The sequence below is a fragment of the Onychostoma macrolepis genome, chromosome 18 (genome assembly GCF_012432095.1).
Source record: "Onychostoma macrolepis isolate SWU-2019 chromosome 18, ASM1243209v1, whole genome shotgun sequence".
NCBI lineage: Eukaryota > Metazoa > Chordata > Actinopteri > Cypriniformes > Cyprinidae > Onychostoma > Onychostoma macrolepis.
In genome coordinates this window covers 25,526,125-25,541,788 of record NC_081172.1, presented here as the reverse complement: position 1 = coordinate 25,541,788, position 15,664 = coordinate 25,526,125, and the positions used below count along the sequence as shown (strand labels likewise).

The following is a 15,664-nucleotide window of genomic DNA, read 5'->3' as shown; positions in this document are numbered from 1 at the left end:
CGCGCGCATTGAGCGCACGAGCGCCGCTGCGGTGATCGTGCCGCGCGCTCCAGTCTCAGCAGCAGCAGCAGCAACAGAGGGAGGAGAAACGTATAATCCGCTCGTTAATGTTGACAGCGACGCGACACGAGCGGTTTTAACCATTCTATGAGGGAAATCGGACACCGAGACACATATTTCAGCAGAGCCTGTGTGTGTTTAAGCGCACGGGTGTTTAGAGACGGATGAGCGGCTGCCAGGCCGGACGCTGTCGGATGGGATTCCCGGAGAGAAACCGAGCGTCGCTGCTGTAAATAATTCAACATCGGCGTGATCAACAAAAATGCATCTGCACCAGGTGCTGACGGGGGCCGTTAACCCGGGGGACTGCTGCTACTCCGTGGGAAGCGTCCACGACGTCCCGTTCACGGTGAGTGAGAAATAAACCTAAGCGGCGGCGCGTTATTTTACGCCTGTGCGTGATCGATGATCAAGCGTGACGCGTGTGCATGCAGCCAGTGGGCATCATCATCATCATCATCATCACCACCACCACCATCCTCATCCTCATGATGCGTGTATGGGTTCAGTGTGCCATCTGTCATCCTCAAGGTTATCTGCGGTGTGTGTGTCCCTGCAGATCAGTAGCGCGCGCGCGCACGCACACACACCCCTGCGGTGTGCAAACTCTAACACGGTTGTATGAAATGCTATGCATGTTTATAGCCGGTTGCAACACTCGCTCACAATAATTGATATTGGTTGTAACTAGTACCTAGACAGCAGATGAGATGCATTGTGTTGCCCAAAAATGCAGCAGCCTACGGTGATTATCTTAGTAGGTTATTATGAGACACTGCCATTGTGGTTGGATGCTGAGCCCATCAGCTGTGCACACAGTGACGTCACAGAGTACAGTTGACAGGCCAGAGTCTCAAATGTAAAGATCTAATCACTGCATGTTGTGCACTGTGAGTTAGGCCTGTATTCAGAATGTTTAATTCAGAGCCTCTGTTTACACAAGTAGGCCTACATCAAAAAGTATTGCTTAAAGGTATAGTGAATTCAAAATAACAAATATATGCGCGCACAACAGAGGGATTGCATTGCATGCATTGCATGTTTATAGCTACAGTATAATGCCAATAAGGCAATCAGTACCAAATGCATTACAGTTGTTTGGTTTTTTGGCATTTATATAACTATAAAACATGCAGAATGTCTAGCAGGAATGTGATTCAGCAATCTGTTTGGCAGCGTTCCTCCCTCGCCATTTCAATCTGATTGAGCCCATCGTGAAGACTGCGGTGATCAGTGCTGGAATATTACTGGCTGCTCATAAATATCTGCTGTCAAATGATTAGACCGTTGTGTTTTTGAAAGAATCAAGCTGTGCCTTTTTATGGGAAGGTGCTCTGTTGTGCGCTTTGATTTGTCTGACCGTCATAGCAGCGGCTTCCACGGAGCAGAAATAAGAACTGAAACCTGTCATGCAGTCTGTATATTTCTCTGGTTTAACGCAGGTTCTCTATCAGAAATTCCGGACATGTACTTTCACATGATTAGGTCAGCGCTGACAGTATCGGTTTCTCTTTGGAAATGATTGTCGTTGGCTTGTGCAAGAGCTGTGTTTGGACATGTGTGAGCAGGTGCTGGTGAATTGTTGTTGTTGTTGTTGTCAACCTTTTTTAATTTTGAAAGCCGCTTGTTGTCCAACATAATATTCAAAGCCCTGTTAATGTTGAATTTCAAAACACCTTTGTTGCTCTTGAGGTGGGATGCAGGTAAGGTTAGGGATGGTTTGGTGGTCAGGTTACGTTTAAGGGGTAGAGGTAGGGTCAACAGTGTAATTAGTGATGAAATTAATTACAGATGTAATTACAAGTCGTTATTTTTCAAATATAAGTACAATAGAAAAACATTTACCCAATAAGTGCATTGTATCGAATGATTAATTTAAAACTAAGTACGTAGTTGTTAAAGACACTTAGTATAAAGTGGGTCTAGAAATTTTCAGTATTCCTGCTGTAGTGTTGACATTAGCTAGTTGTTTTTAAACATTTTTCTGAATATAAAATTGAATTATTACTTATTGTGAATTTTGTACTTTTGAAAATTTCTTACATCGTCTCATAAAAAATATTTTTGTACTCACCAAGATTGATCACAAATGCAGTAAAATCAGTAATATTGTAAAATAGTATTACAATTTATTTATTTATTTTTTATCTTTTTCTATTTTAGCATAATTGAACATTTTTAGCATATTTTAAAATTTATTTGATGGAAGAGCTGTAATTCAGCATTATTCAAGTGTCATTCAGAAATAATTATGCTGATTTGGCACTCAGGTACAATCAGTTGTTATTGGTGCTCAATTGTTAATAATGCTTCTTATTATTATCCATGTTGAAAACAGCTTTTGCTGCTTTTTTGTGAATATTTTTATTTCATTTTTTAGGATTATTTCATAGTTTTTTTTTTTTTTTTTGAAATATAAATCTTTTCTAACATTATAAATGTTTCTATTGTCACTTAATTTAATGCGTCCTTGTTGAATAAACTTACCTCAATTTCCATAAAAATATTAAGCAGCAAAAACTGTTTTCAATATATTTATTTATTTATTTATTTTTTTTTATTATTATAAAGGATCAAGTGTCACTGAAGACCAGAGTAATGGCTGCTGAAATTCAGCTTTTCATATCCAAATAGAAAACAGTTATTTTTAAGTGTAATAACACTTCAAAATATTACTGTTTTACTGTATTGTTTATCAAATAAATGCAGTCATAGTGAGCATAAGAGACCTCTCTTAAAAACATTGAATAATCTGAATTATTCCAAACATTTTATCCGTGATGTATATGCAGTTGACTTATTAATTCATGATAATGCCCGTTTTTGCTAAGAAAATTTCCCAAACTAAAAGATTTTAAAGACATTATATTATAATTTCAGCTTAGTAAAGCATTCAATAGCTAAATAGCTTTAGAAGACTCCGCATTGGGTTTGTGAGAGCTGTCAGTCTCACTTTCTGGGTGTCAAGCCTTTTGCTTTTTTGCTTCCTGCTTACCGCATCAACGTGACAGTTGCACACAATACAGCAAACCCACAGACTGCCAAAGAAGGAACATATTTAGTTTATCATTTCATTCATCTCTTGCTGTTTCTTGCGTCTCTTGCATCTCTTGGGCTTGTGGAGTGGTAGGTTGTGTTTGTGAGGGAATGCTTTCTGTCATTGGACATGGCATAAAAATACACCCCAGCACAGCGTGTCTGAATATGTTACGGTCACGCCATACTCAAGGCTGACACACACTTTCACTCCTGCAGGCGCCTCATCCCGGGCCTGCTGGGATTATTAGCCAGCGGGAGTGGAGGGTGGATCATAGCACCAGAGGATTTCAATGCCTTTGGGTTTAATTTGGGTGCTGTAACCTCACCAGGATATCATTTCATCAATAGCTGCAACATTCAGAGACGCTTATGTAATATGCAAATATGAATATGTAATACGAATATGTAATATGCAAAAATATGGCTCATGCCTGCTTGTAAACATGAGCTGATGTTTATCACCGAACTGATGTGTCACATAACAAGCAGCTGTGCTTCCGGGTTCTTTAGACAAACAGCTTAGTGATGGATATGAGCAGCGTTAAGGCCAAAGTATAAAACGTACGCGTACGTAGGGCTGCACGATATATCGCATGCGATATTTAATGCGCATCTTGTCAGTAAAGCCGGTTCTGTAATCAGCGGTAATTTCCATCACGTGTGTGGTTTCACGTGGAGCAGCAATGTTGTTCACTGACAAGCTGTGCAAATCTGAACAACGGCTGAACAACGGCTCTGTGTAGTAAATGATTACAGAACCGGCTTTACTGACAAGATGCGCATTTAATATTGCGTGTGATATATCGTGCAGCCCTAGCGTACAGTCGTACGCACAGCCTTGCAAAGTATACTTCATTTGACTCGTATGCGTACACAGACGTTCGACGCATGCGCTTTGCGACAAATTGCAATACCTCTCCTGGCCTAACGGGGCCAGTGTTTGCTCAATCTCTCGCCACGGGTTAAAACTCATAGAATACAAAGATATTTATTTCATGCTACAATTGTACAAATGAGGATATTTTCTAATCTCTTTGCACAATCTCTCGTCTATGTAGGCCTCCATTGTCGCTGTAGCTAACCCACATTCTGGTTTGTTCTGTTTATGCAGTTTTTCTTTGGCTACCTTGTGAATTGATACCCCCACGGCAGGGTTGCCACCTTGCGGATAAACTAATTGCTGCAAGAGAGTTAAATGCGCATGTGCGACCTGTGCGTACAAAGTACGTGCGTACTATTCTGATGATGAAATTCACGCCACGCGCACTGTACGCTGTCCCTCGCGTGTGCGGTTGTCAGTGGTCTGTTGAAGGAATAGTTTCCCAAAATGAAAATTCTGTCATCAATGACTCTCCCTCATGTTACCCTTAAAAAAAAAAAAAAAAAAAAAAATCTCAGTTTTTTACAGGGGTGCGCAATTAAATTATAAATTGTAAACCAATGACATCTTTACAACAGTAATGCAGTCTACTTGCATAAAATGCATATAAATATCAGTTGTCAGTGTCACTCTATATATCCCAATAATACAGTATGTCTTGGTAAGATGATATTTAAATGCATCATTTTATGATCAAAGCTCTGTAGTTTTTATTTGTGGGGGGCAAAACATATAATGCAGTGCAATATAAGGAAGATTGAAAGATGTGCAGATGAACGTTACTCAGAAGCCTGATGTATCTGAACATGATTTTTCCCAGAAATTTTATTTTTATGTATAATCATGTTAGTTGCTTGAAAAAGTGAATATTTTACATTAAATGGTTACCATGGAAGGTGGACATTTTTACAATTATACTAAAAGTCCTAAGAGTTACATTATACTGAAGGTTTTGATCGTGTTGATAATTTACAGGCCTTAGAAATTTGTTTCTCAAATATGATACAGTAGGTTTTATAGAGTTATTTTAGGCTTTTATTCACACATTGATCATTGGACATTAAATATGCTAAAAGAAAACTCAAATGTGCTTGTTTGACATCCAAGAATCAATGAGGTTTGTTCTTCCTTTGAGCCACAAATAATGGTAGAAATGGTACAACGATTGGTTAAAGGAACATTCCAGATTATTTTCAATGTAATGTTAATTTATGGCATTTGTGGCTTACTTTTGATTTAATTCAGATAAAAGTTGCAAATAATTTAGATTTGTGTCTCTGTTATATACAAATAAATGTTTTTTTTAATCAAATAAAAGTTTTAGCTGTCACACTGTATTGAACATATAATAGTGCTTAAGCATTACACATTGGTGTGTGATTTAAAAAAACAAACAAAAAAAAAAAAAACTAACCAAACCTGTCTGTATAAAATTATACCTTTCAGTTTCACTTGTAGTAAAGCAAAAAAGTAAGCCTGGTTAGTTTGGCTTGTTGATACCAGGAAGACACCTGAAGTTGTAGGTACCACCATAAAGCACCTCCTAGAACAAATTGTACCAACATCAATTTTGTCTGTAGTGCATAACCAGAAAAAAGCAGTCCCATCAGTGTTAGTTTATCTGCTCTTGTTTGGAGACAGAGGAGCTATCTGAGCTCAGTATAGGGTGTACTAAAGCTGATACTTTACAAATGAAGGTCTTTTAGTATTTAAACAGTGCAGGTAATGATTGTCAGTAGCTGCTTAACGTACTGTGGAATAGCCCTTTATGAGCTTAAACCATTCAGCGGGACTAGTCTTGATCTCTGAAGGCTATTACAATCACTGCACACATGTCGGATCACGAATGCTGACAGGCACGCAGAGCCGAATCGGGCAGGATGATTTGAGTTGTCTTCTCCCAGAGGATCATGTTCTCTGAGATTGATGAATGATGTCTTGCTCTAGTCGTATTCAGTCTCACAGTGCAGAGGGACGTGAATGATAGTCTACTGCACTGAACACACACACATTGTTTGAAATGATACAGGTAAACATATTTGTTATAATTGTTTTCTCCAGTTTGATTCAGTTTAGCTTAGCCTAATGGAGTTCATGCAGGTTATTTGGGTTGAAACTAACTGATTCAAATATTAGCTGAGTTTGATCGAATAGAGTTGTATTTAAGTTAAATGAATGGTTGCGCTGAGCTGAATGTTAATTGAGTTGAGTTTGAATTAAGTTTAGCTGGGTTGATTTTTATTTGTATTTATTTATTTTTAAATATTACAATTTAATTAAGTTTAATTGATTTTAGATGAGGCCAGTTAAGTTGGTTTTGGTTAAGTTTGAGGGTTTTTTTTATATAATTTTGTTTTTCCAGTTTCATTGTTCCATTTGTGCTGAGCAATAAATAAATATTGATATTTATATAAAAATAAATAATTAAAAAAAATAAAACTTTTGAGTAATTTATAATATTGAGCCTATGTACTAAAGTACATCTAGATGATCGGTACTTGCCACTAAAAATGAAAGTGTGTGTCGTATGTGAAGTTTGGTGACACATTTTATGTGATATGTTAAATAAAAGTGAGTTCAATAAAATTGAGCAATTACTGTAGTTCTCAAGACTGCTTCGCCTGTGTCATTCACACGGTGTCTGCTGACAAAGAGAGAGAAGTGGAAAACACAAAATCATATAAATGGAATTTGTTGTATAATGTGGAATATCATTGACATTTGAAAAGTTTTGAAGGCAAACATTTAAATCTCTGAAACTGTCCAGTGAACCAAATTCAAATTGCAATATGGAATAATGTCTGTGACTGCTACATAAATGTGAAGTCTGCATATTTTGTCTCAGAGTGAATGAGCTGCGCAGTAACGTCTACTAGCTAAACATACTCAAGTATGCATGGCACACTTGACTAAACCGCCAGACTTTCTGCTTAACTTAAAGAAAGTTAACAAATTATGACAGACAAACAGTATAGGCCTAATTGTCTAGTAAAATGAACGTTTCAAACCGATACTACTACTATTTATACAATATATTAAAATAATACGCCTACATTGACTTATTATTATTATTAATATTATTTAAATATTAAGATACTTTTTATGTTTTAATTCATACAGTATGCAAGTTCTGTTGTGCAGCACCTTATTTGACAAAAAAAGTTACATTTATATGAATTAATTTCATTAAACACCATTTTGATGATGAATGTGCATCACAGAATCCTAAATAAATAAAATTAGAAAAACAGAATTAGGGGGAAAATAAAACTTTTTCATGAGGCCTTAAATCAAAAACTAGATTACTCTGTTGAGTTTACTTATAAACAAACAAATGTTTACAATCATTCTTGAATTCTAACAAACATGTGGAATGCATTTAATTCCCCATTTATGGTATGAAATGAATATCATGGTAAATATTGATATCGTGTCCCAAATGTTTGAAATGGGTATCACTAAAGTACCTGGATGGTTTACTATTTCTAGTGAAAATTCAAAGTACGTATATCCATGCACACTCTAATGGCTAATATTGCCTACAACCTATTGAATGTTGGATGTGGATTCGATTCGAACTACAAACACAAATAAGAAGTGTTAAAAAACTACAAACATGGAGGATATACAAAGCTGTCGGTTCAGTAGAGACATTTAGACAAAGGGCTTTGCATGATTAATAATCAGTATTTAACATGCTGAAAAAATATTTAGTTAATGTTATCCACATTATATTTCATCTGCAGCAATATTGTGAACTTTTATAACGATATAGGTTTTGTCATTAACTTTCGTTATGCAATCACATCAGGAGAGTTCTTGGCATGAAAAACTCACTAGTGGCAGATCAACATGCCTCTTCATTTCTCTCCAATATGGTAGGAAAATAAATGAAACAAAATGTGAAGGATGTGACAAGATGATCAACAAGGCAGTTTAAAGTGTGATGGGATGTGTGTAACTAAGCAACAGAGTACATTTAAAGATGCAGTTATGAAGAAGTATGTCCCAAAGGATTCCTACTCTCCTGCTACACACTCAAAATAATTTTTTGAGGGAATAGTATAAGCAGATGAATTGGGATGCAGCAGTTGTCAAATTAGACCATTGCCTTACGGGTCATGCTAATCAGGGTAGTGTGCTTATTTGTGCCCTGTCCATTTTGGCATGTAGCCAATCATCCAGATATTTTATATTATGATATTTTATGGTTTTTCTTCAACGCGGAAGTAATCCTATGGTGAGACTTCCTGTTCATCAGCCACTATAGGTAAATAACCAGGAGAATAACAATGTGCAGTAAACGGTAAAACTGTTTGCACTACAAACCAGTGTGTTCATAATTAAGATAATACATTAAAATAATATAAGACACACCAATTTTCAATATCAAGCAGCAAAATTAACGGTTTTGTACAGCTAAAAATAGCTGGACGTGGCTAAGACCGGAAGCTAGACCCATAGAATTTACAAATGGCTGCGCCCATTTTTACGGCAAGAAAAAGGTGGATGGAACAATTTCTAAATTTCTGCAATACCATTATGTGTAGTATTGTGCTATTTGAAACATGACTAAAAATGCTGAACGGAACATGTGCAGTAGATCAGTGCCAGGAGGAACTGTAACCCAGAAAAAACAGGATGCATCAGTAAGCATATTTAGCTCATCAAATGGGCACATCTGTTTAGAGTCCAACACTGTGGGTGTGTGTAGATGTTTACTTCCCCACTCTATGTAGAGCATTACACTCTTTTTGCTGTTGTTTAACTCTGTAATTTTGTATTTTTACAACAACATTGAATTGTGACAACACATTGTGTTTAGATGGTATAATTACAGTATCAATGTAAAAGTTATGTCGGTGTGTAAATATCCCCCTTCTGAATCGTTACTCTTTCTCAGTTCTGTTATGACACATATTGCGTCATTGCCAAAGCAGTTTCACTTGAACTGCAGCCAGTATAGAAACACAAAAACTCGACAGTGAACGTTGAAAGGGACATATTATTAATAGCAATTAACTACAGAATAAGGAAGAGAAAATTCAGTTCCCTGTTTTTTTTTTTTTTTTTTTTTAATTGATTCCCAGTCAGGCGTTCAAAAGTTTGGAGTTGCTAAGGTTTTTTTTTTTTTTCTTTCTTTCTTGTTGTTTTTGAAAGAGATATTTTATGGTCACCAATGCTGTATTAATTTGATAAAAAATACAGTAAAATTAGTAATAGTAAGATGAGTAACAGTAATATTGTAATGCATTATTACAATTCAAAGAAACTGTTTTCTATTTTTATATATATTTTTGTTAATGTTTTATTTTTTCCTGTGATGGCAAAGCTGAATTTTCAGCAGTCATTACTCCGGTCTTCAGTGTCACATGATACTTCAGAAATCATTCTATGACAAGGCTCTACACTTACTTTTCTTATTAGGAGCGCTTGTGCTCCTAATTTTAAAAATTTAGGAGCAGCTTCTAATCAATAATTTAAAAATCCGATAAAAAATTTACCTTCCCATTATGAGGTGATATTTGACTCCTTAAAGTGATTTACATGGAATTTTGTTTTTACTTTTGTAATGGCATTTTTCTAACTTTATTAAAAGTATATAGTCTTTTATTTATCAAATTAAAAAAATATATATATTTATAAGCTTTTTACCATTTCTAATTAAAACAATAGAATAAAATAAGTAGAATAAGAATAAATTACCAATCAAATGAAATCAGTATTTAAGAAATAAATTTGTACTACAGAGGTGGCACAGAAGAACACACAAGTAGCTTGTATGTGTATTTTCAGATGTTTAATGAGGCTCAGAGGTGGCATGAGTGCAATTAAATTCATAAATTCATGTTGACGTTAATGTTTTAAATATAAAATTTTGAATATAAAAATATTAAATGATTTAAATAACAGAAAAGATACTTTACAAATTAAACTAAAACTGCCAGCAGGTGGTGGCAAGTCACTGATTTTATCACTGAATCATTCATTTATTTGATTCGTTTGAATGGCTGATTCATTCAAAGTACGTGACTGTCTTTATGAATGGGTAATTGAATTATTGACTCACTAGATTCGTTTAACAACGCAGTTCATTCATGAATGAAACACCGCTTTGTTTTAATGGAGATGCGCAGCGGCTCAGCTGTTACTTTGTTTGAAACTATTTTCATTGACGAAATAGAGCAAAATAAGGCAATAGTGTTGTAGGGGTGTAACAATTCATTGATATGGATCGATACGATACGATGCATCGATGCCACACGTAAAATATCGATATCTGTAGTATAAATAGGCACCTTTATTTTGCACTGTCCACATTTTCACATAATGTCCGTCTATGCATTACCACCAATGCGTGCATTCTCGTTCAAACTCGCGTATCAGGACTTGATATAAGGACTGTCCGAAAGTGCAAGGCGAGCATAAAAGAAAAAAAGGAACAGTCGAGCACTATGTGAGAAGTTTTCTGCGCACACATCTGAAGCGCACGCACACAGACTGCCGCCTCTACACCGCGCGAATACTAAGTTGAGCTCTCTTTTGCTTTTTTGTGCATGGATGAGTAAATACAGACAAAATTACATCAAAATGGCGAATATCCTAGTAAACACAGTCGGTTAGGCATATATCTTAACGTAAACAGTTGAGAAAGAAAACGTACGTGTATCAGTATATTAAGTTTGTGCTTTCTTTCTTAAAGTGAAAGCAAACTAATAATAAATCTAATGGTGTCAAAGAAAAATACAAGTTCTCATTGCTCCTGACTAAATAACCTTTGTAACATCAAAAATGATTAATCTATATTTAATTCATACAGTGAAGACTATGCAGCGTACCTGAAAATTTTGTTTAGACAGCTGAAAAACCTGAAAAGCACAGTTTATTTTCTGCTATTGCTTATAATTTGGTTATCTGTAGAAAAGATTTTTAGCACTGAGCCCATAGTAGCAGCCAGAATTGTTTTTCCAATTGTTTATATTCTTTATATTATTAAAAAAAAAAAAAGTGTATAGCCTATTTTTTTTTGTTGTTGTTGTGAATGTCCCAATTGAGGTACAGGATGTGAAAATTTCAGATAAATGCTCATGATATATATTTTGGTTGCGTTTGTGAGTAATAAAAATGTAGATTGTTGTTTAAAATAGGTATATAATATCATAATATCAAAATATCGATTGATATACTCCTGAATCGAATCGTAATCGTATCGTAGACTTTTTTTGAGGTATCGGCAAATATCGTATCGCTGAGTCTGAGAATCGATGTCGTATCGTATCGTTACGAACCATCCGATTTACACCCCTAGTAGTCAGACAATATAAGTCACTGAATATTAACTTCTTGTTTAATTAACTGTTGTATTAAATCAATATCACATTTGCAAACTCCCTTAATAATCATTAAAAGCTGTCACTCATCTTAGTTCATCGCGGTCTCACAAAACTCCATTATAATCAACGAAGCTCCTTACACTGCACAGCGAATCTCTTATTTACACCCTGTCTACACTTTGTTTTTTATAATGAGAGGTCTGTGATACATTATTCAACGCTGCAAAAACACGTTGTAAGTAGCCTACATTAGAAACCTTTGAAGCTCAACACAAATATGCTGATCGGTCAGTCGCACAGGCGCTCCTAAATATTTTTTTCATAGTCAGACACAGTATGTTTCACTCGCACTGTAGAGCCCTGTATGATTCATGTTTATTTGCTGAAGAAAATCAGTACTGTTCATACATAAGTCTATATATAATTATATCATTGTTTATAGTCATATTTCAATCTTAAATTGTTGGTACAGTCTTACAATAATTCACAGAATAAATGATGTGTAAATCGCATGCATGTCGAAGCATAATCTGAATGACTGATAAATGTTGAACGTCTTGTTGAAGAAGTGGACCATTGTGTTTGCTTGGCTTTTTGAAATCTGTATTGTAATGTGTTAAATTAGTTGTAAGAAATGGCAGAGTTTAACTGAATGATATCTGTTTCTTTAGGCCTATGGCTCAGGCTGTGATATCGTGATCCTTGCAAGTGATTTTGAGTGTGTTCAAATTATTCCTGGAGCTCAGAATGGAAACATCCAGGTGGGCTGTGTGGAGTGCTCTCAGCAACTTGGCCGGGTAAGACCACACTTACATTTCTTACAGTTCTTACATTTACATTAATGCTTACAGCAGACCTTTACTACAAAACATTGAACAAATCGAGGGGTGAGAACCAGAAAGGCATAAGTGACATTTCACCAACTTTACAGGAGAGCCGAAACAACAATCTGACTTTGTGCACTGATTTCAATTGTTTATAATAAAAATGTATACACTCATGGATGACAGTACTTCTGCCAGTAGAAAGAGCTCATTAAGAGCTTTCATTTGATATCGATATCTCCATTTCACCAAAAATGTCACTTACGCCTTCTGGTTCTCACCCGTCGAAATGTGGAATACTATAACAAAAGTAATCCATCCTAGTGAAATGGTCACATGAACAGTGGACAGTTATTGACTAGAACAGACATTCCTAAACCCAAATATCAGCTTTTGATTTGGCCAAATTGAAATTATTAGCTGGCCAATTAACAAACATGTAAATCGGTAATGAAAATTTTATGTTTTCCTTTTTGTGTGTGTGTGTGTGAGAATATCAATGTAAATTTTGCAGTGTTGTACAGACATACCAATTGCTTTCATTTAGTTGCTGCATCATTAGCTTTACCCAGTGGAGTTGCACTTTGGCCATCTGTTCTTGGATGGACAAAAAAAAAAGTCCTGCTGAGGCTGGTTGGAGTGATTCATCTAAAAGAGCAATGTTTGGAGAGCACCACACGTTTTGGGGGAATCAGCTTGCAAATTGATTTTAAGGCTGGGATAAAAGAGAGAAATGTAGCAAACATATAAAATATATGTTTTTCAGCAACATTCTGCTGTGGATCTGATAAGCCACAATTCACTCCTGACAGAGTACAAACATGATAGATGAACATATATCCAGTTACCTGCACTGACTGGGTGGTTTTGTGTTCACAGTTTCTCTTTGCTAATGGTGGAACTGCTCTTTTATTATTATGGTGATTATAAATAATTTGTAAATAATTGTCTTTTTATTTTATTTTTTTTAGATTGCTGCATCTTATGGAAATACCGTTTGTATTTTCGAACCAATAGCTTCCAACCCAAACAAACGTCACAAGGTGAGTTTTGCACTGGAGGACAGTGGATCTTCTTTCTGAGAGTGGTGATAATAATCATTACTATGGACATTTTGACATCTTTAGTAATTTTCCCAAATATATGCTTTCTATATTTTCTTGAGAGTACTTTACTGTTATAGTCATGTTTTACCAAAAAAACTCTATTAATTATTCTTAAGAATTATTTATTATCAATGTAATGTAATTATTTAGTGTAAAATTATTTTTTTTAATTCATAATTTTTTTTTAAAGCAACTGAATTACCAATGGCAGAAGACTGGTCAGTTCTTTCTCAGTGCTATAACCTACAATCTGGCTTGGGACCCACAAGGTTTGTTTGAAATATACACTTTGTCAGTGAATGGACTAAATGCTTTCTGTAGTTCCCTTTTTCAACTCTGTTTGGGCCTTCTGATTAAATAATACATTTAGGAGATATTTCTCTGAGTTGAGTGCAAACTCTGAATTATTAATGTTTGAATAAACAGAATAAAACATGAGACTTGAGATTTGAAGTGGTAAATGGTGCAGGTTTGTTAGATTGGTTTCTGCATAATAACGCAGTGACTAACCATAATAATAATAATAATAATAATAATCCCCAAACTTCCATTTGTGTATTTTATAATTCTGATAACTTCCCTATTATTATAAAAGGAGGGAAATATTAATGATAATAATAATATAAAACAAGACAAGTGCACCCAAACCTTTATTATGTATATGACAACATTAACTGTATATGTGTGTACTATTAATTACATCTGTTTGTCATGTAGGCAATCGTATCTTGGCGGCGACTGAGCGTTTGCAGCTGTGGGCTCCTCCAACCAGTGACACGCTGATAGAGGAAGAGGACAGTCAGCTGAATGATGACAGAGCTCATGAGCTCATGCTCAACGACTGGAAATGTGTCTGGCAGTGCAAGTGAGTGCAGCTTAAGATCTTAACCACACTTCTGTCTGCATACTAAATCTTTAATGTCGCTTGTCTGATTTACTGAACGTTAAAGCACATTTGATGAGTTAAATTATTTAAATGGCTCGTTTAATGGAAAAAGAAGGATTTTACTCTTCTTAAATAAGAATTTTATGTAGTATGTAGGAGTAATATTGCCCAAGGTTTTCTCAAGCTGGAGTTTGCGAGGGGACTGCAGGGTGTTTGAAATTGCTAATTGAAAGGGTGTAAAAATGGCTGAAAATCGAATAATTAATTAAATCAACTAAATATTGGCAATCAAAATAAAACACTTTAAAATATTATATTGTGTATTATATATAGTTATAGCATTATTAGCGTCCTTCCGGACTGTCAGCTTAACTGCAGTGTGTCTTTTAAAGCTGGATGGATTTTAGTGTTCATTTTCTGGCTGCATCTTAGAATTTAAACGATTATTATTAATGCATGGTTATAGTTAGCGAGGGTAGAAAATGAAAACACATAGAAATAGAAAACATCAAATTCTAAAATTTTGAGTGACTGATTTATAATTAAAATAATTATAAAAAGAGTTGTAAAATTAGAATCTTTTTTTTTTTTTTAACGTGTGAACGTAAAAGAATTTTATGCAGGTGTGATGTGGGTCTTCAAAACGCTCTTTATAAGGGTCCTTTATGAAATATACTTCACTGTGTGCACAGAATTTTTACCTGTGTTTGTGTGGGTGTAAATTTCTCTGCTTCATGTGTGTTTTATGTCAGGACTGCTGCTGCTGTTCATATTACTCAGTGGTCTCCAGATGGAGAATATTTTGCCACAGCTGGAAAGGTAACCCCCCACCCACCCACACACACACACACACACACACACACACACACAGCATGTTATATAAGTAATATAATATAAGTCTATAAGTATAAGTGATGCTAATCATAAGTACTACACACTAGTCATATCCCATACAGAAACCTTTACAATTGTGATGTGTAAAATAATAAATCGTCTGGTTCCCCTATGAACGTAGATGCCTTTTTGTATTTGGGAATCTAATGAATATGAGTAGCACGGGAAGCTATGGTTTCAGAGTAGTTAAATTACATTTACATTTACATTTACATTTATGCATTTAGCAGACGCTTTTATCCAAAGCGACTTACATTGCATTCAAGTTACAGTTTTTACATTTGATCAGCTCTTGCTTTCCCTGGGAATCGAACCCATGATCTTGGCAGTAAATTACAGTAAAGCTATCCTTTTAAACTAGTAGTTAGCTACTGTACAATCTATTAGGTAAGCTATCTATGTTATTTAAGGCAAGGTTATATTATGTAAGGTTAATATAAGCTATTTAAGGGGGTAATATCTTTTATCCTAGCAGTATTGTCTAGCGTTAAGACAATTGTGGATTAAAAAGGCATCAGCATCAAACAGTATTTGAACCGATAATTTGAGCTGCAACTAATAGAACTATGAAACAACATAAAAAAATAAAAATATTAAAGACTTAACTAAATATTTCACTGAAGTAAAAGGACTGTTGTGAA

At 35.2% G+C, this 15,664-nt stretch overlaps 1 protein-coding gene across 1 annotated transcript in view; it reads left to right on the top strand.

The window, feature by feature from the left end:
- Positions 1 to 15,664, top strand: part of dmxl2 (Dmx-like 2) — a 73,157-nt gene continuing 57,493 nt past the window's right edge. Inside the window, 6 exon segments of the mRNA XM_058752081.1 lie at positions 1 to 409; positions 11,985 to 12,110; positions 13,109 to 13,180; positions 13,434 to 13,512; positions 13,961 to 14,108; positions 14,882 to 14,948. Of these exon segments, the coding sequence (XP_058608064.1) occupies positions 323 to 409; positions 11,985 to 12,110; positions 13,109 to 13,180; positions 13,434 to 13,512; positions 13,961 to 14,108; positions 14,882 to 14,948 (579 nt within the window). The 5' untranslated portion in view covers positions 1 to 322.